At 36.1% G+C, this 23,810-nt stretch overlaps 1 protein-coding gene across 3 annotated transcripts in view; it reads left to right on the top strand.

Annotated features, from left to right (window-relative positions):
* LOC111158434 (atlastin GTPase 2) overlaps positions 1–22,488 on the top strand; it is a 58,515-nt gene extending 36,027 nt beyond the window's left edge. Inside the window, exons 3-14 of one of the 3 annotated variants that reach the window (XM_022520451.1) lie at positions 5,528–5,662; positions 5,934–6,038; positions 9,380–9,430; positions 9,730–9,786; positions 11,399–11,491; positions 13,522–13,660; positions 14,426–14,553; positions 15,747–15,803; positions 17,563–17,634; positions 18,285–18,716; positions 20,434–20,448; positions 20,545–22,488. In XM_022520451.1, coding sequence (XP_022376159.1) covers positions 5,528–5,662; positions 5,934–6,038; positions 9,380–9,430; positions 9,730–9,786; positions 11,399–11,491; positions 13,522–13,660; positions 14,426–14,553; positions 15,747–15,803; positions 17,563–17,634; positions 18,285–18,716; positions 20,434–20,448; positions 20,545–20,652 — 1,392 coding nt within the window. In that variant the 3' untranslated portion in view covers positions 20,653–22,488. The remainder of the gene's footprint in view (positions 1–5,527; positions 5,663–5,933; positions 6,039–9,379; positions 9,431–9,729; positions 9,787–11,398; positions 11,492–13,521; positions 13,661–14,425; positions 14,554–15,746; positions 15,804–17,562; positions 17,635–18,284; positions 18,717–20,433; positions 20,449–20,544) is intronic. The other 2 variants (XM_022520449.1, XM_022520450.1) reach the window with 2 other exon arrangements.
* Positions 22,489–23,810: the final 1,322 nt, after the last annotated feature.

Raw genomic sequence — 23,810 nt, 5'->3', positions numbered from 1 at the left:
CTCTCTCTCTCTCTCTCTCTCTCTCTCTCTCTCTCTCTCTCTCTCTCTCTCTCGGCTAACTGACCTGGCTAGAATCTCTAATAACAATGTTGAGTACAAGTGGTAAGAGTGGATATCCTTATTGTTTTCTTAATCTTTAAGGAGGAAGCATTGAGTTCTCACCGTTAGCTTTGATTTTAGCTGTAGGATTTTTTGCATTTTTTTTTTTTAACCGAGTTCTGGAAGTTCTTTTCTATTCCTAGTCTGTTGGAAGGTTTTGTTATGTTTTGTTTTTTTAATCAAAACCAAATGGATGTTGGATTTTTTCAGGTGTTTTTTCTGTGTGTCTGTTGATAGGATTATGTGATTTATCTTGGCTTGATATGATTTGTTACTAATTTTTTGAATATTGAGTCAGTTCTTGTATCCCTGGACTAAATCCCATTTAGCTGTGGTATATAATGTTTTAATATATGTTGTTGGATTTAATCTGCTAATTTAATTTAATGTTGTTGAATGTTTTTGTTTCTATGCTCATGAGATACATGGGTCCATAGCTTTCCTTTTAATGTCTGCAGAACATTTTCACCTTCTCAAATGGAAACTGTATCCATGAAACTCCCATTTTCCCCCTCCCCCTCAGCACCCGGTAACCACCATTCTCCTCTGTCTCCATGAGTTTTACTACTCTAGGTACTTTGTGTAAGTAGAATCACAAGGTATTGTTATTTTGTGGCTGGCTTATTTCACTTAGCAAAATGTCTTCAAAGTTAAGGATATCTTTTTAACCGTAGATTTTTAATTTTAATTCTTGTTGAGTGTGTACCTAAATTGATAGAGTTGTCCTTTGTCTGAGCTTGTGACTTGGGTCAATCATAATGTTACCTATTTGTCTAGCCTCAGAAGAGAGGAGGAGTTGGACATGGGCTTAGGTAAGGTGTTAGACAATTTTAAACTGTTCTAAGACTCTAATGTTTCTTAATTTGTTCTAGGACTTGCAGGGTATTCTTACACATTGATACAAAAATAGTAAATGATGCTTGGTGGTCAGAATGTGTATATTGTATCCGCAGCTTGGGTGTTGATTGTTTATAACCTACCTCCTAAATTAGGTAGATTTACAAGATTAAGATGTTCATCCATGGTGCATTTGTGGCGAATGTCTCTCAACTAAGAAGGATTTCTTTCTTTTATTGTAGTGTTACTTAAATCTTTAATTTCATCCCTTTTGTCATTTTTCCTCACAGCTATAAGAAGTTGTTATGGCCTTTATTCTTCCAGCCCATCCACTGGAGTGTGTGGGTCTGCAAACAGGAGTTGTATGTGTTCTGACACATGCAGACCTGGCTGGACTACCAGCTCTTGTGTTTAAAAGTTTACCTAGCTGTTGTTTTACTTTGTTGCTAGGGAATGTTATCTTTCCTATGGTAAAATAAGAATTTGTTTCTTATTATTTAGAGTAGGTAGGGGTTCTTTATTGACAATTACATTACATTGGTAAGTCTTTTGGCAAGAGCTTACGTTTATTCACTATAGTATTGGACTATATTTAAAGTTCAGGTTTTTTTTTTTTTTAAAGATTTTATTTATTTATTTGACAGACAGAGATCACAAGCAGGCAGAGAGGCAGGCAGAGAGAGAGGAGGAAGCAGGCTCCCTGCTGAGCAGAGAGCCCGATGTGGGGCTCCATCCCAGGACCCTGAGATCATGACCTGAGCCGAAGGCAGCGGCTTAACCCACTGAGCCACCCAGGCGCCCCAAGTTCAGGTGTTTTTAGATTACCTTTTACCATTAAGATTCATTCTTAAGGAACTTTTTATTTTACTGGAGGACTAAGATTATTTTTGGAATTTTGAATTTTAAGGCGTTTTTTTTTTTTTTTTTTTTTTGGTCTCCACAGTAGTAAATGGCACCACTTTACTGTTTTTCAGTTCTTAGATTTATTTTTAGTACCTTATGACAAACAGTATCTATTTTCAGTGAGGCTGCTTCTAGAATTCACTGGAAAGCTCCTGGAGGGCAGGAATGTATGTTCTTGTGCAGTGCTGTAGTCCTAGAACCTGGAACAGTAGCTGGCGTGTGGTAGACATTCAGTGAGTACTTGCTGAGTGAAAGTATAAATGTATTTTATGGAAGTTACCAGTATTCTTTATGATACAGTGATCAATTTCTTAACTTCAAGTTTTAAACCTGTGATTCTTTTTTTTTCTTTAAAAAGATTTATTTTAGAAAGAGAATGCACATTAGTTGGGGGGAGGGGCAGAGGGAGAGGATCTTAAGCAGGTTCCCTTTAGGAGCCTGACTTGGGGCTAGATTTCATGACCCATGAGATCATGACCTGAGCTGAAACCAGGAGTCAGAGGCCCAACTGACTGAGCCACCAAGGCGCCTCCTTTTTCATCATTTTATTGACTTATCGGTTTAGTGGTTTTTAAACATCCTATTACAGGGTAAACTAAGAAAAGATGATACGTAGTCAATAGAATTTTTTTTTTTTTTTGAGACCTCAATTCTTTTTAAAGTTTTTGATAGGGTAAAATTAACAAACATGTTAGCCTGTGATTTAGGTCAATCTACTTTTTAAAATTGATATTTGCTGTCTGTGTAATTGTTTTTAGGAATAATAAAAGGGACATATTTCTTCCATATCTCTTACCCATGTTTCCAAAGGAAACACACTATTAAGCTTAGTAATTAAAATTTTTTTATGTGTTCATTTGTTGAACAAATATTTTGAGTGCCTACTATAGCCAGGCATTATTCTATGTCCTGGGTATACTGTTCTGTGTTTTGAGGGAGGAGAAAACAGGCAAAACTTCCTTCCTTATGGAACTTAACATTCTCATAGAGGAGATAGAGAAATAAGACAGATAAGTGAAATGCAGAGTAAAAATCGATTTATCTAAAGGGTGGATTCTTTAAAATTACGCATATAGGTTGGACCTTTTAAAAGTAATCAATTTGTTGGGGCGCCTGGGTGGCTCAGTGGGTTAAAGCCTCTGCCTTCGGCTCAGGTCATGATCTCAGGGTCCTGGGATCGAGCCCCGCGTCGGGCTCCCTGCTCAGCAGTGAGCCTGCTTCCCCCCCCCCTCTCTGCCTGCTTGTGATCTTTATCAAATAAATAAATAAAATCTTTAAAAAAAAAAAAAGTAATCAATTTGTTGAGTAGGGAATGAGAAGCCACATGTGAGAGCCAAAAATGGTGTAAGACACTTTGATAGGAACTATTCGGTAAACAGAGTTGGAATTTATAGTGTGCTCTTAAGACTTAACACAAGAAATGCAGTGCAATGCCATGTTGCAAAGATAACCACCTGTAGTGTCAGCAGTATTTTTTAGGAGTTGAGAAGAGTTGGAGTTTCTTGAGTGCTGGTTTAGGCCAGGCAGAGAACAGATGGAACAAAGGTATAGATATGCTAAACAACATACATATTTGGAATAGTGGTCATTTTGGTATGGTAGAAATTTGTGTTGTGTGTTAGCAGACTATAGGGTATATAGGAGCAGAGGTTGGAAAAGTAAATTGAAGGTGGATTGTATGCAACAGATCTCAGTGATTCTGTAGGTAAATGGGGGAACTGCAGATGACATTTTTTTTTTTTAAAGATTTTATTTATTAGAGAGAATGGGGTGGAGGGGCAGAGGGGGAGAATCTTCAAGCAGACTACCTGCTGAGTGCAGAGCCTGATTCAGGGCTGATCTCACCATGCATGAGATCAGGACCTGAGCTGAAACCAAGAGTCAGGTGCTTAACCGACTGAGCCATCTAGGCACCCCCGAAGATGACTTTTTAGGACAATAGCATGATTCCATTTCTTGTTGAGAAAATTAAGTGACTTTGGGGGAATGGGTTGGAGAGCATAGCATGGAGGTGCAGGAATACCTATTTAGAGCATCCAAAATATAGTCCAGGGGCAAGACCACCATTGTGTTTATTTAGGGGGTACCATTATTCCTCTAATCCTGTGAAGGGTCCCTACAGAAGCATAAGTCCTAAGTACATAATGTGAATTGAGTTGTGCCATGCGGCAGCTTTGTCACCAATAGAGAGCTGAGGGGGCCTTAAGATACTGAAAGGTGAAGAAGAGTCCAAGAGAATTTTATAATTGATAAGATTGGTAACCTACTAGGGATGGGAGTTTTGTGGAATAATAATCATTAGAGATAGTTTGAAGTTTAAGGCTGATCTTCACATTAGGTGTCTACTTTTTTTTTCCACCTTAAATCTGCTTTTTGCTTCATCCCTCATTGAGCCTACCCTAAACATCTTTACTGGTAATGTGAGCTTCGTTATCTGTTTTGGACTATGTATCTAAGCTTATTAGAAGTATTTCTGAAACAGGAATTTTTCCTGTGGGGTTCTTTGAGTAAAGGGTATGTGGGCTAAAGTATAGGGATCTTGATACCTGGTGAACTTACTCATTTATTATGTTCCAGAATTAATTTTCCAGATAATTATCTTATAGTATATGAACTTTTTTTAAAAAACATTTTATTCATTTATTTGACGGAGAGATTGCAAGTAGGCAGAGGCAGGCAGAGAGGAGGAAGCAGGCTCCCTGCCGAGCAGAGAGCCTTGATCATCCTGGGATCATGACCTGAGCCGAAGGCAGAGGCTTTAACCCACTGAGCCACCCAGGCGCCCCAGTATATGAACTTTTATATTATTTCACAGTGTTTAATTATAGCTGTTTGCCCTATGGTTTTAGTTAGAACACTTTATTGTGGGAAGTTTTTAACTTAACCCAAAGATAGGGTAGTATTATGAACCCCAGTGTATGTGTCAACATTTTGCTGGTCTTATTTCATCTGTATACTTCCCTGCCCTTTCATTTTTTTGCTAGAATATTTTAAAGCAGATGCCAGGTATATTTTTTTGAACTTTCCTATTGTTAGTATTACCTACAATACTGTTATCACACCAAGCAATCAAGTACCGCCAGTAAAACACCATGTCTGGGATCAGATTTTCCTTTTGGTTTTGAAAAAGACTTTTCTTTCTTTCTTTCTTTCTTTTTTTTTTTTTTAAACCAATTGGATTGTTTGACTCAGGTTCCAAGCAAGTGTTGTGGTTATTTTTAAACTTGATATATTTTAAAGAGAAAATTAAGGCAGTGTGAAAACATTTTAGTATAAGCTATTCTAAGAGAGCAGTGCTTTTCTGACAGCCATTCTTTCTGGAACTTAGTTTTGCTTATATGTATGAGGAGATGTCACAATAGCTGGTATCTACTTTTTATGATTTTTTAAACCTAGGAAATCTTTAAAATGGGGAAAAGTAGGTATGACCTCACTTAACCTAGAAAAGTAGAGTGAAAAACACGAGATTTGAGAAGGTTCAGTTTGTAGGAGACTACAACTTTAGGACAGAACACCTCAGATGGGACTTGTGATCGCTTTTGTAACTACATGTGTAATGTTATGGTGTATTTTATTTTGATGGACTTACATGCCTCATTTGTAAAATAAAGAATGGGTGATTTCTTATACTTCTCCTTAGTTCTTAATTTTTTGTGTTTTATTTTACATTTATGCTTGACTTTGACAGGATTCCCAAAGTTGGATTGGTGGAAACAATGAACCATTGACTGGCTTTACATGGCGAGGTGGTTGTGAGAGAGAAACAACAGGCATACAAGTTTGGAATGAAGTATTTGTGATCGACAGACCTAATGGAACAAAAGTAAAATACTGTTCCTATTTCTTACTGTTTTTTTCTTTAATATTATTTTTTTGAGCTTTTTCATGGTATTAAAGATCAAAACAACGCAGAACTATTAATGTCTGATAACTTTAACATAACATATATGGATTATTATGTCAAAATGTGTGAGATATTTAGCTTAGAGTACTTTTCTTAATTACTGATTTTGACATTTATCATTTTAAATTTGGTTTTAATAGTCACTATTGGTGAGTATTTTACTTAGTGTTTTAAACTTTTAAATTCCTAGGTGGCTGTGCTGCTAATGGATACCCAGGGTGCCTTTGATAGCCAGTCAACTATCAAAGACTGTGCAACGGTGTTCGCTTTGAGCACCATGACTAGCTCTGTCCAGGTGAGACATGAAATGCTGTGGTATGATCAGTTCAGATAATCCTAATACCTTTGCTCTTTCTTAAAATGTTTTTGAAAACAAAACAGATGAACATAGGTCAAGGGGGGCGGGAAGAGGGGGAAGCAAACTGAACTGTAGACTATAGAGAACTGAGGGTTGCTAGAGGGGAGGGGTGGGGGATGGGCTAAATGGGTGATGGAGATTAAGGAGTGCACTTGTTTTGTTGAGCACTCCGTGTTACACATAAGTGAGGAATCACTAAATTTCTGCTCTTGAAGTCAGTATTACACTATATGTTAACTAACTAGAATTTAAAAATTTGAAAAAAAAATCCACATTGAAAGAAAAGTTTTTTGATTAAAGGATTAAAATAGAGTTATTTATGTTTCTTATTGGTCATTTATATTCCATGCTTTTCTGGTTCACAGTATGAAATTTCATACTTTGAAATATACTTTCATACTTTGACTGGTTCGGAAGTAATAAACCAATAGCCAGTCCAGTCCCTGGCTATATATATATATATATATTTATTTTTTTTTTTTCCTTTTTAAAGATTTCTTCATTTATTTGAGAAAGAGCGCATGAAAGGGGGCTAGGGGTAGAGGTAGAGACAATCTCAAGCAGACTGCACTAAGAGCCTGACATAGGGCTCGATCCCACAACCCCGAAATCCATGATCCGAGCCGATGCCAAGAGTTGGAGGCTTAACACGCTGAGCCATCCAAGCACCCCTATGCTTTTTAAAAATTATTTTTAAAGGAAAAGATATTGCATGTTATCTTTAATTGAATTCAGTCATATGGTTCCCAGATATATTAAGGTGTAGAGTATATCTATATCTTTCATGTTTTGGCTAAACCAATAAAGAAAAAAAACTCAAGTAATTAACTTAGTTTTCTGTTTAGTATGTATGACAACTAATACTTGATTATTTGAACTAATGGTGGTAGAGGTGGAAGAATTAATTCATATTTAACTTAGGAAATGTATGTGCTGTTTCTGTAATACACTAAGGACTTATAGGAACTGTTTAATTTAGTAAAATCCCTTCTGTTTTCCCTTAACTCTGTACTTTTAATTGTATTTGGTATTATATCAAGTTCTAGTCTTTTGAAGCTAGTCCATCTCTTCTCTGTATAATTTAGGCTGACAGACTGAATTAAGCCACCACATGTCATTTTGTATCTCTTTACTTTCTTTTTCCTGAGATCATCTGTGGTTGGTGCTCCTCCGGCTAAAGATGGTTAGCTCTAACGGGTGATGATGAGCCCAGAAGTATATACATGAATAATAGAAGTATGTGCTCCTCCTGAGATAATGTTTCCTATTGATGGTAGATCATAGGTGAAGCTGTCACAGTGTCTTGGAATTTTTGTATGGCTTTCTGGTCATATCTGGAGTATATGTCCCGTCTATTTAAGTTCCATTTCCTTCCTTCCTCAATTTGAAGTATCTAGCTGTCAGAATGGAAAGCAAATTTTGGATATTACTATGAGATAAAAAAAGAGTACTTTTCAGCTTGACTTCTGTTTTCTTATAGAGTTGGGGAGCTCTGGTACTACCAGTTAAGTGATGCTTTGGGGACCCTTACAGTATCTTTTCTCCCTTTTGTTCTTCCATTTTCCTCTGATCTTGCAGGGTGGTGCAGCTGCTTTCCTGAGGCAAGCAGAAGCCAGTCGTTGTGCGTTTCAGATTAGCTGCCTCTGTGGCTTGCCTTAAATTATAATGAGGGAATTCTCTGTCCTGAAATTTGTACCTTGGTGTTCTCTTGTTTATTTATTCAACTTTATGATAGTATAGGAGGCCTGGTTTTGGACAACTACTTAAAGCCACTCTACCACTTAATAATCTGTAAAATGAGGATTTTTACCCATCTTGCATGCGATGGTTGTGTGGAGGCAGAAATAAGATCTAAATGAGGTAATGGATAAGAAAATACTTTGTAAACCATAAATAATGAAGGTGAAAATTATTTTCATTTTTTTCCCCCTCAGCCTTGAGTCTACATTTCTCTTCCTTACATACATTATCTGGTTGATAGATCACTTGTCATTTATTCTTTCAACAAATAATTGTTGAACATCTATTAAGTAAAATGCAGTGTGCTAAGTACTAATGATCTAAGATAAACAAATCTTCTCTTTTTGCCCTAACCTGGCCCTGAAAATGAAAGTATCTCGACCTGTTTTCTAAAAGCTAAGGCCCCCATGGATAAGAATAGGTGGTCATGCTTTCAGATTTTAAGTTTAGCTCTAGTATAATCACCTCAGTCATTAATTACTTTTTAAGTAGCATGTTTGGAAATAGTCAGCTGAGAATGTCATTTTAGGTGTGCTGTCCTATTTTGGCTGTTTTTATTCTTGACATCCAAGTGATTCAGCTAGATTATCACTTACTTGCCATTAGAACAAATTGTTCTATCTTTGGAGTAACCCTGTTTTCTTAAACATAAGTTACTTCACAGCAGAAGTGACATCTGTGGACACCCACTTTTCTCTTGCAGCTGCCTGTTTCACTTTTTAACCTGACTCGGAAGGATTGGACCTCTTCTGCAATTCCAGTCTTTTCTCTGGTTTCCCTTCCTTGACAGCACGTAGACCTTCAGCTCTGGGCTCTGCCCTGGAAAGCCTCCTAAAACATTCTATAGAAAGGGCAAGAGTGCCACCTACTGTTGTTTTTTTCAGCTGTCCTAAAATTTTCAATTTAAGTTACTAAGATAGATGAGCCATGTAGACTTGATGGTAGTCAAGGCACCCCTCAAATAACTATAAACTATATCTGTCGATCCATCCATTCATCCATCCAGACACACACACACACACCACACACACACACACACACACACACACACACACACACACACACAATTAATTATACCAGAAAGGAATATATCTTTGTAGAATTATGCCCCTCACATACGTTAACTTAGAAAAATAATTGTGGAAACAATTTTCACTCGAAATAGTCATGTCATAACATTAAAGAAACTTTGAGAAGGAGAAAAAAAAATCTTACTACATAATATACTTTTTAAAAATGTCTCCCGCTTTATCGCTTCTCGGCCTTTTGGCTAAGATCAAGTGTAAAAATGTCTCCCGCTTTCTAGACCACAATGTTACATATTCATTGTTTTTACATAATTTACTATCACTGCTTTCCTCTTAATGTTTTATCCCATTAGGAAGAAAGAGAAAATCCTTTTTCTTGTGCCACTGGTTAAGCTAATGACTAAGTGATTAATTTGTGCTGACATATAAAATAATCTTCATTTCTGCAAGTAAAGTTATACGCAGGTGGGTATTAAAAAAATGAATAAAAACACAGTTTTGTTTTAACAGGTATATAATCTGTCTCAGAACATTCAAGAAGATGATCTTCAACACTTGCAAGTATGTATTTCTCAAAGAATGTGTGCCAAAGAATGGAAAATAAAATTCTTACTTAATTGTGACTTTGCATCTAGAAGCCTATTACAGTGTAAGAAAATTCAATATTAATATGGTTTTAAACTGATACAGAACTTCTTAACTAGAAGAAATTTTAAGGTATATCCAGTCTGTTAGAAAATTAAATGCTTGACTTTCAGATGATTTTAAAGGCTCTGTTGTCTATCTATTCTGACATAGAATGGCTTTACAATTCTTTCAGTCTCTTTGGGGGCATTAATTTAAATAACTTGCTTTAATAGTTATTTACAGAGTACGGCAGACTTGCAATGGAGGAAATCTACCAGAAACCATTTCAGGTAAATAAGTATTTTCTTGTTTTTAGAAACTTACATGTAAAAAGCTGCCAGGCCATCTTATCTTTTAAGTCTGAAGATAAGAGGATATTACAACAAACTCATTGTTTAGCAACAGATTCAGTGGAGTTGAAACTAATGCCATTACCACCTTATTAGTAGTAGGCTAACAGTAGGAAATAGAACAAATGAATATAGCTAGATTGTTAATACTTAGATTGAGAGGTTGATGTTACTCTTAATTAGATGTTATTCAATTCCTAAACTTGAGACAGTCATGTAAATTTCTTTTTTACATGGGGAACTATCACAAAATATTACAGTTTTTTTTGGTGTGTGTGTGTGTGGTATATTACAAGTTGAGGTTAGTCCCGTTATTCTTTATTTGGTTTCATACAGAGAGGTTTCACAATTTATTATATCTCTCCCCTCCTTCTACCCCCTCAATCCCTGTATGTTTTTATTCCTTTTAAATGCCAGGTACAGAATACTAAGTCAGAAATAAACCTGGGTGGAGTTATGTGAGAAGCATATGCTCTGCTTGCTTCTGTGGAGTCCTGTTGTGACAGAGATTTAAATTAAAAAAAAGCAAAGCTAATTTCAGATAGTTTCTTTGTTGAAGTAAGTGTAATTTATAAGTTGGCATTAGTACTATTTAGTCAGATGTGTTATAGACTGTGAGAATGACTCCGCCCTGTTTACTTCTCAGTATGTGAAGTCCTTTCTGTGTGACAGCATTGCTGGTGATTCTTAGTGTTGGTGGGTTTACATCGATCCTGCTTCAGTCTTATGTGGCTCAAGTGATCACTTTTTAAAAAAAAAATTAACATAATGTATTATTTGTTTCAGGGGTACAGGTCTGCGATTCATCAGTCTTACACAATTTACAGTGCTCGCCACAACACATACCCTCCCCAGTGTCCATCACCCAGCCACCTTACCCTCCTGTCCCCCTTAAGTGATCACTTTTTATGAGATATTGGGCAGGTTATGGCTTTATTTGTATATATGGATGAAATAAACTCTCTTTGTCTTATGTCAGTTTTTCTGAACTGAGTTAATTTTGGGGACATTTGCCAATGTCTAGAGACATTTTGGTTGTCACAGTTTTGGAGGGAGGTTAATGATACTGGCATTAGTGCATAGAGGCCAGAAATGCTGTTTACCATCCAGCCATGCACATCTAAAAATTATCTGGTTCAGAATATCAGTAGGGCTGAGATTGAGAAACATAAGCATATATGAGTAAAAATTTTAGTGAAGAGAATCAGTTGGTCTAGAAATAGATTATTTGGTCTTTCAGTTATACAACCTTGACTTAAAATTATGATCTGTATGCTTTTGTTCATTTCTTAAAGAAGCTGTATTATTTCCTGTGGTGACTCTTTCTTCATATACCATGTAGTTCTCAGATGGAAACAATTGCTTGGTGTAGGGGTGGGAGTGTTATAGGCTTAAGAAGGCCCTTGCTAGAACTGTGAGCAGCATTAACCATTTGGTCATTATAATTTCTGGTAAAGGATTATTTAGGGGAGTGCATGATTATTAAATTGTTAAAGTAGTGATTTTTTTTTAATCAAACTTTGTAATAAATGATTTCTACCTTTATCTGTAGACATTAATGTTTTTAATTCGGGATTGGAGTTATCCTTATGAACATTCATATGGTTTGGAAGGTGGAAAACAATTCCTTGAAAAGAGATTGCAGGTAAGCCCCCATTTCCTAGTGAAGAGAGCATAAGCACCAAGCCAGATAAAGGAGTGGGCTGTCTGGACTCCTCTTACACTTCCAGTTTCTAAGTGCCGCCACCATAAATTGCACACCCTAAGTTAGCCCAGGTGGCTCCATACAGAATTGATGAGCAGTAAATTGGTATCCTGCCAAAGAGGCTAGTGCCCTTGAATAGAAATTAAGGAACAAGTATTCCTCCTTAGAACCAACTATAAATCAATATTCAAAGGAAAAAAGTTTGAAGGAGACTTAACTTTTTTGATCTGCTTTCATGTGGGTCTCTTTCTGGCCCAGCTGACCTTCTGAACATTTGGGACAGACTGGCTAATGTAATGTGCGTACATTGAACACAGACAACTTGAGGTCCTTTCTCCAAAAAATACTGTCTTCTAGAGTGACAGCATATAGAGCTAGAAGAGGGATCTTAAGCATCATCTAATTCAGCTTTCTTTTTAAGATACATAATGTCACTGAACCTAGAAAAGTGATTTGCCTTTGATCTCTTAACTAATTGTTGGTAACTGGGACTAGGACCCAAATACCCAGACTCCTGGCCCATGCAACATGCTACACTAAAGCATTCCTAGAAAATAACCTCACCAGCGTGACCCTTTGTTCCTAAACATACCCTCCTATAGAAGTACTTGCAGAAGCCCTCAGGTCAGTTATACCCATCTATTCACATACACCAAAGTTATGTGAAAATCCCTTAATTCATAAGTAGTAGGGTCTTCTCTTTTGGTAAATAAAATTTAGTTTGCCTGTAGGATGATGCATGTAGTTTTTCAACCACATTCAAAAACATAGGGTATAATTTTCTTATGAAAAGATTAAAACCAGTTCTTCATTCTTGGATATTTGAAAGGCATTTCCGGACTCTATTGTCAGAGATAATTTCAGTCATCAGTTTTCCTCCGGTTTGTTCAGCAGAAATGAACACACAGCATATCAGGCATACTCAGAATTATATACTTCAAAGATAAGATTTTATCATAAGTGATACAGCAAAGTGCTCAAGTCATAAGTGTGCAGCTTGATGAATTTATGCAAATGAACAAAGCCATGTAATAGCACCCAGAGGTACCCTACCTTCATCCACTCGCTCCTAAACCCTTCAATTCTCTCCTAATAGCTAACCGGCTTCGTGTATACATTTATGAAAGGAATCACATACAACATGTAGACACTTTTGTGTCTAGCTTCTTGCTCAATATTATGTTTCTGAGATACTGTTGCATGTAGTTTAATTCATTCTCATTGCTATGCCGTATTCTACTGTATGAATAGACAACAGTTTCTTCATTCTGTTCTTGATGGAGATTTAGGTAGTTTCCAGGTTTTGTTGATTATAAATGGTGCATGTTTTTTTAAAATGGTGTTTGAGAAGAGTCTTTGAGAAGGTATGTGAGTTACACTAGGATAAATAGTTATTAAAAAAAATTTAATAAAGATTTTCTTCCAGAAAATACATAGCAGTCTCTCTTCCCAAAACACTGATAACTAGCGTAAATAAAAAATAATTATTTGGGGTAAGTACTGAAATCCCAACAAGTTTCAAAGTCCTTTGGACTGCACTGGAGGTTTTTCATTTTGGCTGTTACTTTGCTCAGGGGCTGACCTTTTTATTTGTAGGCAAATTAGTACTTTGTTTTTCTTTTTGCCATTATAAGTACTTGAAAGGCAAATTCTTAATTTATTTATGGTTTGTAAACCAGAACCACTACTTGTTAGTCTGGTGTTGGATATTACGATTAATTATTATTTGTATTTTTTCATTTCACTCATTGGGAGCTTACCTGGGGAAAACATCTTTTCTAGTTTTGAGACAAAATGGAGTCTTAACCTAAGTGGTCAGAAATAGGTGTTAAGTAAAATTTTTTGTTGAGAAAAAACTCCGATCTGGAGTAGCATCTGAGGTAAGTGTGCACACTTGTGAGCGTGTGTGTATTTTCTTTAAAACTTCTTTTTCCTGTTTGCACCTTCACCTTGCTTCTTTCTACCCTCAGGTAAAGCAAAATCAACATGAAGAGCTACAGAATGTAAGGAAGCACATTCACAATTGTTTCTCAAATCTTGGTTGCTTCCTTTTGCCACATCCTGGTCTTAAAGTTGCAACTAATCCTAGTTTTGATGGGAGATTGAAAGGTGGGAATTCCCATTCTTGCTAAAATCAAAACTTAAATTTTAGAGGCTGAGAATTAAAAAAAAAAAGTACACGGTTCCTTAAATTTCCCGTTTTTTACTGGAAAACATTTTGATGCATTGTTAAGGAGGTGATTTTAATGCTCTGTGTGGTCTAGCTTTCCATTGATTTGTCGCAGACATCTAGTGTATGGATTAGCATATTTTATTATTATGTGGTTTATTGCTCAGCACTGTTGTTCTAAAAATTGCAAAGACTGAGAGCATTTCAGTATTTCATCTGTTTGCAGTCTGTAAAATGTTTTACCAGTATATCATATTCATGTAATCAGATTTAAATTTCTGTTTTAGGGATGATATAGTTTTTTGAGTATGTTTTAGGATTGGAACGTGATGGCAAAAGGCTGGAGGAATAATGAAAGTTTTACAGTATAGCTGGAAAAACAAACTCTAGTATTACAATTTAGTACAATTTCATGAATTGTTTGCCTTTTGAAAAGGAGATGGAATTTATTTTGGTAGTCCACTATTTCTTATTTGAGATTAAAGAATTATTGGGGTGTGAGGAAAATGGAGTAGCAGAATGTATTTTTTTCCTATGAGATATGATGTCTTTGGATGAGATTCTCTAAATGAATCTACTTAAGTAATAGATACAGTATATTTTCATTTCATGAAACAGAATTTTATGTAAACTCGTACCAATAGGGACTCCTTTAATCCTTCTTTTTTTGACTAACATGTTGACTTTTATCTCATGTCTGCTAGATATTGATGAAGACTTTAAACGAGAGCTTCGAAATCTGGTTCCATTGCTGCTTGCCCCTGAGAATTTGGTAGAAAAAGAGATAAGTGGATCTAAAGTCACTTGTAGAGATCTTGTAGAATACTTTAAGGTAGGAAAACTCTCACTAAATGACTTTGTCTCATTTAGAAATACAGCTGACTTAAAACTCATATGTATGTTCATATATGTATTTATCTTTATAAAGCAAAAAAGTGAAATTTATAGCTTGTTTTTCTGCTTTGAATTGGCTGTATCACTTTTTAAGGATATTTAAAATTACAGCAGACAACTTGTATCTCCTAGCGATTTTGTTTGTGGAATTATCCTACTTTTTCTCCAGCTCTGATACAGAGAGAAGATCATTCACCATATAATTGTAATATCACTCTATCATTTGTGAATGATGATAGATATTGGGAGTACAATTCTGTATCTTGAGTTCTCATAAAAGCCTTCTCTCTTGAGTTCTCGAGGATTTGATGAGAGCAGTTGAAAGTACAAAACTGGTTTTTGAGTTCAAGTAAATTACACATAGATTTTTTTTTTCTTTCTCTATGCTCTTCTCTAGTCATCATTGCTTGCTTACCAGAGGAAGACCATTGTCAGCGTTCTTATTCATAGTAGTTACAGAGAGGTGGAAGGGAACAATTGACATAAGAGTGTGTTTTTGTTAATTTATTGGACAGTTGATGGTAACTTTCATACTGGTTTTCTTTAGTTATGAATTAATTTAGAGGCAGTAAAAAGTTGAGATGAACAATTCCTATTATGAACTATTCAAAAACTTTCATCTAACTTTTAAAGCATTAATTGGGTAATTTTTCTTCTTGAACTGAATAACTTGGTCAAAGTGAAATACTGAGTAAAAATGTTTTCTAATAATTAAAACAATGCAGGAGGGGAGAATTACGGATTTCTTTTCATAAGGTAGATGGCATTGTATATATAACTTTTAACTATGAGACAACTTGAATGTTAAAATTACATTTAGAAACATTAGGATATAATTTAGCAATTTTTTTGGCAACATTTTTTTTATTAACATAAAATGTATTACTTATTTTAGGGTGCTGCAACATGTGTTTTTAATAATGTTGAGAATAGGGTTAACTGTGGAAATGAGAGTATATGATTTTTAAGTCTTCATTTTCCTTTTATTTATATTTTTCAATTTATTTTTGTATTCAGGATTTTTTTCCTTGACTTTTCTTTTCAAAGTAGGAATTATTTTCATATTTAATGGTTTTCCTTCTGTAGAGCCAATTTGTTTACCCTGCCAACATAATGTCTTTTGTATTTTAGGCTTACATTAAAATTTATCAAGGAGAGGAACTTCCACATCCAAAGTCCATGCTTCAGGTAGTGTGTGTGTTGTACATAAATTTATTAATGAAGGAGAAAAGTCTTTGGTTTAGAAATAAATGCTGGAAATGGCATCATGCTTCTTTGCATGCAGATAAATTTCCAATATTTAAGGCAATACACATCTTGGGTCCTGAAGTTTTTATATGATTGCAGACCTTGCACACACATAGGCCATCAGAAATAAGAGTTTTCAGTATCTTCAGTTGCTGGAAGAGTGTAGAAAAATTTCTTTTGCAGGAGATGGCTAAAAATGGGCCTGTCTAAACCAAATTTATTCTGTTTTGGGAGTCTTTGACAATGATTGTTTGAAATAAGGCTTATTTTTCCTCTTGATATTAATGATTTAGAGCTGCTTCTAGTGCATATAGGTTTTTTTCCCTTTTTTTCCTCCCTCTTTTTTAAAAGGTGTCTTTTGGAGGCTCCTGGGTGACTCAGTTGGTTAAACATCTGCCTTCAGCTCATGTTGTGATCCTGGGGTCCTGGGATTGAGCCCCACATGGGCTCGAGCCCCACATGGGCTCCAGCCCCACATGGGCTCCCTGCTTAGTGAGGAGCCTGCCTTTCCCTCTCCCCCTACTGCTCCCCCTGCTTGTGTGCACATGTGTGCGCTCGCTCTCTTTCTCTCTCTGTGTCAAATAAGTAAGTAAATTTTGTTTTTTAAAGGTGTTCTTTTGGGACAGTGTTATTTTAACCTAGTTAAATTTATTTTTTTTTTAAAGAATTTATTTATTTACTTGACAGAGAGAACAAGAGAGCACAAGCAGGGGGAGTGGCAGAGGGAGAGGGAGAAGCAGGCTCCTCGCTGAGCAGGGAGGCAGATGTGAGACTTGATCCTAGACCCTGGGATCATGACCTGAGCTGAAGGCAGATGCTTAACTGACTAAGCCACCCAGGCACCCCAACCTAGTTCATTTTTTGAAAAAAGATAAAACAGCTTAATTTAAGAAATCAAGAATAATTAGTGTTATATTCATGTTGATCTGTTCTTAGTAAATTTTATACCAGTGTGTTCATACTGTTAACGTTTCACCCAAATTTATGTTTAATTTTTTTCAGATATATATTTAGTTCCTATTTTTAAAGATTCGCCATTTTGGGTAATTTCTCATTTTTATAGTAGATTAAACAGTATTTTCTTCTAAAAGTCCTGCAGTAAGCAGTTTTGTGGATTTAAAAAGTCCTTGTGTAATACTGATATGAGAGGTCAAGCTTATCAGTAATTCTTGGTTTTATACATCTGGAGGCTTGACAAATTTAAGGTTGTGTCTATTTCTCTATTACTTACTGAGCATGTGTGGTGCTTGTTACAAACTCTTTTTTTTTTCTTTAAAGATTCATTTTTTTCTAGAGAGAGCACAAGTGGGAGGGGCGGGGAGAGGGAGAGAGAATCTCAGACTCTGCGCTGAGCCAGAGCCCAGTGTGGGCCTCCACCTCATGACCCTGACTGAGATCGTAATCTGAGCTGAAACCAAGAGTCAGACACCTAACCAGCTGAGCCACCTAGACGCCCCTGCATACCCATTTTAATAAACCTAAGTGAAACAAATAGTCCTATTAGAAGTCCTGTTAGAAGCAATTGGTTTATCTTTTATACTTGTGTTCCCTTCCATTGGAAAGGAAAACTGGAAGTTGATAATGTTTTCTCTGGTTCATTTTTAGGCTTGTTCATTGTATATAATTTATTGTGTTAATCAAAATTTATAGAGCCTTTGAGTATCTTTTGCATAAAATTGGCACTTTTTTTTTTTTTAAGGCAACAGCTGAAGCTAATAATCTTGCTGCGGTAGCAGGAGCAAGAGAGATCTATTGCAAAAGTATGGAGCAGGTTTGTAACCAACATTTAATTTTGACACTAGACTGAGATAGAGGATTTTTACTTTTAAAATAATTGAGCTAATTTGTGTTCCTTATGCATTGTCACGTTACATCATTCACTGATTCCCCTTTTATCATCTCTGCTGGAAATAAACTAAGAAAATAATTCACATGGTTAGAGTACAGGGTACAGGTGGCAAGTTATTACATAAATCGTACTAAAATAGTTTTGACACATGATTCAGAGCACTCTTATTAGTAGCTTCTCATGTAATATTAGTTTAAGGCCAATAGCATCTTCTGTGCTAACCTTGCTAACTTGAAATTAAAGTTACCTTTTTTCTGTGTTCTCTTTTACCCGCTCTCTGCCAGCAGTCTTTCTGTATTCTCATGGTGTGTTGGTGGGTCAAGTGAAGTCAGCTGCAGATGGCAGTGTAATTGGTTTTGTCTTTACTGGTATTAGTCATACTTGGAAGGCTTATTTTGCCCAAGTCAGTTAAACATACAAGAAATAAATGTGTGACGTATTATGAAAAAGTTTAAAACTAAACTATGTAGGTGGCTTGACTTTTGAGACTAAAAGCTGTGAGCAACGAGCTTCTCTCATGTGTGAATTATTTCTAGCCTGTAATGTGTCCTTCTGTAATCCTGTCTGGACAGGTATGTGGTGGGGACAAGCCTTACATTGCACCTTCAGATCTGGAGCGAAAACACCTGGATCTCAAGGAAGTGGCGATTAAACAGTTTCGTTCAGTGAAGAAAATGGGTGGAGATGAATTCTGCCATCGTTATCAGGACCAGCTTGAAGCTGAAATTGAAGAAACCTATGCAAATTTTATAAAGCACAATGATGGCAAAAATATCTTCTATGCTGCTCGTACTCCTGCCACACTGTTTGCAGTCATGTTTGCTATGTATATAATCTCAGGACTGACTGGCTTCATTGGCCTAAACTCTATAGCCGTCTTGTGTAACCTTGTCATGGGGTTAGCACTGACATCTCTTTGTACTTGGGCATATGTAAAATACTCTGGGGAGTTCAGAGAAATTGGAACAATGATTGATCAGATTGCTGAAACACTATGGGAACAGGTTGGTATCTATCTTTTGGTTTTTCAGTGACTAATATCATCCCCGTGACACTTTCCCACCCTTCTCCTGCAGTATTTGCGCACCTACTTTTCCTTTACATGAGGAATGTCAAAAGGATGTTTTCTGTTTTGTTTGGTTGTATAATCTGAATATAAAGTATGAACTGGAGAATTTTTTTCTTCAAGTCATAATTATAGTGTGCTTTGATTGGCTGAAATCTGTAATATCCTTTGGGTAGATTCTTAGTCATAGGCCTGATGACGCCAGACCATGGGCAGGGCCAGAGTATCTAAGGGTTATTTTCTTAGAGAAAAGAAAATATAGTCAGTATAAGGAAAAGAAATTTGGAAGTGTAGTGCTTTAGGAAAGCAAAAGAAGTTTTGTAGTAATACTGGCAAGAAGCAATACATGCTTAATACTTGAGGAAAAATCGTGGATGGCATTGAGGTGTTTGTTGCCTTCCACGAAAATACTGGTGATTTACTGATGCACAAGTAACAATCCTATAGGGATTTCTTTTACCAAAGGAATTTGATGTCTCTACTATGGAAACACTAATGAACAAAAAGCAAAGTGCCACAAAGAGAACCGGCTTCTCTCTTTTTTTTTTAAGATTTTATTTCTTTATTTGACAGAGATCACAAGTAGGCAGAGAGGCAGAGAGAGAGAGAGAGAGAGAGGAGGAAGCAGGCTTTCCGCTGAGCAGAGAACCCGATGTGCGACTTGATCCCAGGGCCCTGAGATCATGACCTGAGCCAAAGGCAGAGGCTTCCACCCACTGAGCTGCCCAGGCACCCAACCAGCTTCTCTTAATCATAATCTTTTACCTCAGCCAGAATTCTAGTCATAGTCTTTTACCTCAAACTCCGAGAATTCAGAGTCGGGCCTGACAAGAATCTACTAAGGAAAGCCATGTTGTATATTGGCCAACTGTGTGCTGGAATTGCCTGTGTTCAGAAAATTCCATTCAGGGATGTCATTAAAATGATCTTTGTGAAATACTTGAGCATCATGTCGAGGATCAGGATGAAAGCTGCAGATATGTTGATGGACAGTATAATAGGCATTTTCAGATATCATTTCTGGGCAAGTGCAGTATCGGGCTTATTTGAAGATCTAGGATATGCAGGTTCATGTTGGTTTTGGCTTTAAATTTAAAGACTGAAGAAGAAAATCATTTTTTGAGGAAGGTTGATTGGGTATTGACTTTTCTTATAATAATGTCATTATTATAAAGTGACCCACTATATTAATTTGGATTTTGTATTTATTCTTCAGAGAAATGCTCAATTTATTCGGATCTGATTTGTAAGCTTGTGTTTGGATATTTGTTAACTTTAACCCTTTATCTCAAAAAATCTCTCTCTTCATATCCCTTTGATACCTTCTGCTAGAAGATGGATTAAAAGCTATCAACAACCTCACTTTTTAAAAAAATTACCTACTTTAAAATTTTTGACCATTACTGATTTTCTGCAGCATGAATTTTAATCATTGTACAGTGTCTTATTTTGAAAACCAGTCCTTCTCCTATATAGCATTGATTCTAGGACTTTGGAGGTTCCATTATTACAAAACAATTAAATAGAAAAATCTAAAGTGTGTAAAATTATTTTTAGTGTAGTTAAGGTAAGTTCATCACTAGTCAGAGAAGATCTGTGCTGTGTCAACAAACCTTGCCTAAATTTTCTTGCATTTCTCTTTTCTTTTGCTTCAGAGGAGTCCCAGGAAGGTGAGAAACCCACAAAGTCTCAGATTCTTGTAGTCTTAAACTCTTTAACTTCAGGCACTCTCAGTCATTGTCCTAACGAATCACTCCATGTTTTAGGTGTTTTCCAAACTGTTTGAAGTTACTAGACGTCGAATGGTCCATCGTGCTCTTTCATCAGCACAGCGACAGAGACTGTCATCCAACAATAACAAGAAGAAAAATTAGACAGTATTTTTAACTTTTTTCTCTATCTGAAGTGTTCCCACTTATACATGTAGGACAATAAGCAGGACCGTCTGGGCCGGTCTGCATAAATGCTGTATACTTACCAGATTTGATGCTGCATATAGGGTATGGAATTGCACATCCGTCTCCTAGGAATTGTAAATGGTTTGATTAGGAGGAAAGTAGTTTGTGTTGCATTATCAAATGTCTAACTGCATTATTTGTAGCATCATAACTTTTTTTGGGAGAAGCATCTTTTTATTTCCCACATTCCTGGTTATTTTCGTCATTGCTTTGAATTGAATTTTTATATCTATTTTTATATGTAACTCTTTTTTTACCTCATGTTTTTATTTGTTTTGCACATTTCTCATACCACAGGTATTGAAGCCCCTGGGTGATAATTTGATGGAGGAAAACATAAGGCAGTCTGTAACAAACTCTATCAAAGCAGGCCTGACTGACCAGGTGTCTCATCATGCCAGATTAAAGACAGACTGACAGTTCATCTCCTCATGGACTCCACTCTCCCTTTTTTTCATGCTTGCTGTACAATGAGAACTCAAATAAAAATAAACCAAAGTTTACAATCAACTGTAGAAGTAGTTTAGTATAACTGGCTTCACAGATGGCTGCCACAGAGTGTGAAAATTGTTTGTTGGTTTTAAGCATTCTGTTCTTGGCTCCTAAGACATGGAGATTGGCTGAGGAGCGTTAGTTTATCATGCACATTTGTGCCATGTTTCTTTTATTTTTTTTCTTCCTTTTAATCTAATGTTAGTGACATTTGTCTTGTGTAAAAGGATATTTCAGGGAAATATTTTAAGAAATCTATTTAGTGTCTAACACCAGTATCCCATTGAAATTTTAATTTTAGTGAAGTTATGAATCACTGTATCAAGAATCAGATCAGAATGACAATGAAGCCTTTCTTGAGCCACTACATTAAAAGTATATATTGCTTTATTGCCTTCAATACCAGTATTACATAAGTGCATGTATCAGAAATTTCACAGAAATTACATGACAACTCTTGTAGCTAAGAAAGTGATTCTGAGGTGTACATTTGTCTTGCCTTTTTAAATTTATAAACCTGCCCTAAAAGGAGATGCATATCTGGGAAACTGAACTGTCTTTATGCAGTTTAGCCTTCATGTACATAAAATATGCCATTAATTTTATTGGGGGAGAAATTCCATCCAAAAATGTTGCCTACAGCTATGAGTTAAGAGTGTCTGTACAGTGTGTAGCTTTTATTTTCTAAAATCACAGATAGGGCATGTATATGAATTATAAATATATAAATACGATTTTGTATTAAAAGTTTTGTAGTTTATGGCAAAATCTGGTTCTGTGGTAGGCTAAGTACAGTCCCTGTGAAGGAATGTTTGTGGCTCATGTCAGTGTGTGAATGCATAGACAATTTGAAGTTTTTGATATATTTGTGATATTTATCTTCCTTGAGCACTGCAATCTCACCCCCACCCCCAAGGGAATTCAGTGGGAATGTTTATCGTGACTTTGTCCTCTGTTGCATTTTAAAGTTATTTCCTGTAATTTATTTTCAGTACATAATTAAAAATTTGTTGTATATATAAAATGAAACTTGTGATTCTTTTTTAAGGAATCCTTGAAGTATGTATTCCATTACATAAATCATGTTTGTTCATACTGAAAAGAGCATGAGCAGGAAACACCCAAGTGAGAGCTCTAAGGTATTGTACCCAAAGCTAAGCTTGTAAAAATTATTTTTCTTTGTCTGTCTCTGTTAGGGAAAACTTGTGATTAGCCTAGGTATAGCTGGGGATTTGTTAATTTCTTTTGTCCCGCTCTGTCTTTCCTTTTCTTTTTCTTTCTTCTTCTTCTTTTTTTTTTTTTTTTGGTGGTATATGTAAGGCTAACATTTTTGCAATATTTTTGTAGCCTTCTTTATAAACACCTATTATTAAAGCACCTAGTTTGGTTTTTAAGTGAAGAAAAATCAGATGTTGAGTTGCATGCCTGAAGCTCTAAATTTACTTCAGTTGGTATAATCTCCTCCCCTCCTCCTTTCAAATCCTGTTTTTATATGGATTGTATTTGTTTCCATCTGTATTAAATTGCTACCAACTCATCTGTTCTTAAAACATAAAGAATCCACTTGAAAGGTCTTTTTATTTCTTCTAACACCCTGTTTTATGAATGCTGTGGACTGTTTTTATGAATGAAACAATAAAAAGTTTGTTGTATAATAGCAGTTCTTCTGCAGTTAAAAACACAGAGCTTACCTTTTTTAAAAAACAAAAGAGTTGTGAAATCTCGACCATGGATTTGTTAGTATTTCTTGTTGGAGAATGTGTTTTCTGCAAAGAAGATAAAATTCTATAAAGAATTCCGAGATAAAACATTTGGGTTTCAGCTGGAAGGCTCTGAAAGTAATGGTTAAGTAAGAAGCAATAAAAGGGATTAAAGACATACTCAAAACTGTTGACTGATGTAACTTGGTGTTAGTATATTCTCTGTGGAACAATTTTGTAGTAACCCATATAATATTGAAGGTTTTGTTTCTTTAATATGGAAGGTTTTTAAAAGAAATACTTAATGACAAGTGATTTATCTTCCTAATTAAGACACAAATAATTTACTTTTATGGAAGGGACAATCATTCACAACCCTGCTACTGAGTTTGTCATATATATATATATGAAATTTATTTTGAGAGGGAGTGAGTGAGTACATGAGCAGGTTGGGGGGTGGAGGTGGAAGATGGGGGAGAGGGAGAGTCCCAAGCAGGCTCTGTGCCCAGTGAGACAATGTGGAGCTTGATCTGACGACCCCAAGATCATGACACCCCAAGATCATGACCTCAACTGAAATCAAGAGTGGGACACTTGGGTACCTGGGTGGCTCAATCAGTTAAGCATCTGCCTTCGGCTCAGGTCATGATCTCGGGGTTCTGGGATGGACCCTGCATCAGGCTCCCCAATCAGGGAGCCTGCTTCTCCCTCTCCCTCCCTCGCCGCTCGTGTTCTCTCTTGCTAATCTTTTTTTAATTTTAAATCTTAAAAAAAAATGTGGGACACTTAATCAACTTAGCCACCCAGGCACTCCTGTCATGTATTTCTCATGAAGACAGCTAGTCCTCACTTCACTGAACTTACTCTACTTGTAGAATTGAA

The sequence above is a fragment of the Enhydra lutris genome, unplaced genomic scaffold, assembly GCF_002288905.1.
Source record: "Enhydra lutris kenyoni isolate GAN:26980312 unplaced genomic scaffold, ASM228890v2 scaffoldscaffold59, whole genome shotgun sequence".
In the NCBI taxonomy this organism is placed as follows: Eukaryota; Metazoa; Chordata; class Mammalia; order Carnivora; family Mustelidae; genus Enhydra; species Enhydra lutris.
The sequence above is the reverse complement of the archived record's forward strand: the minus strand, read 5'-3'. Positions and strand labels throughout refer to the sequence as shown.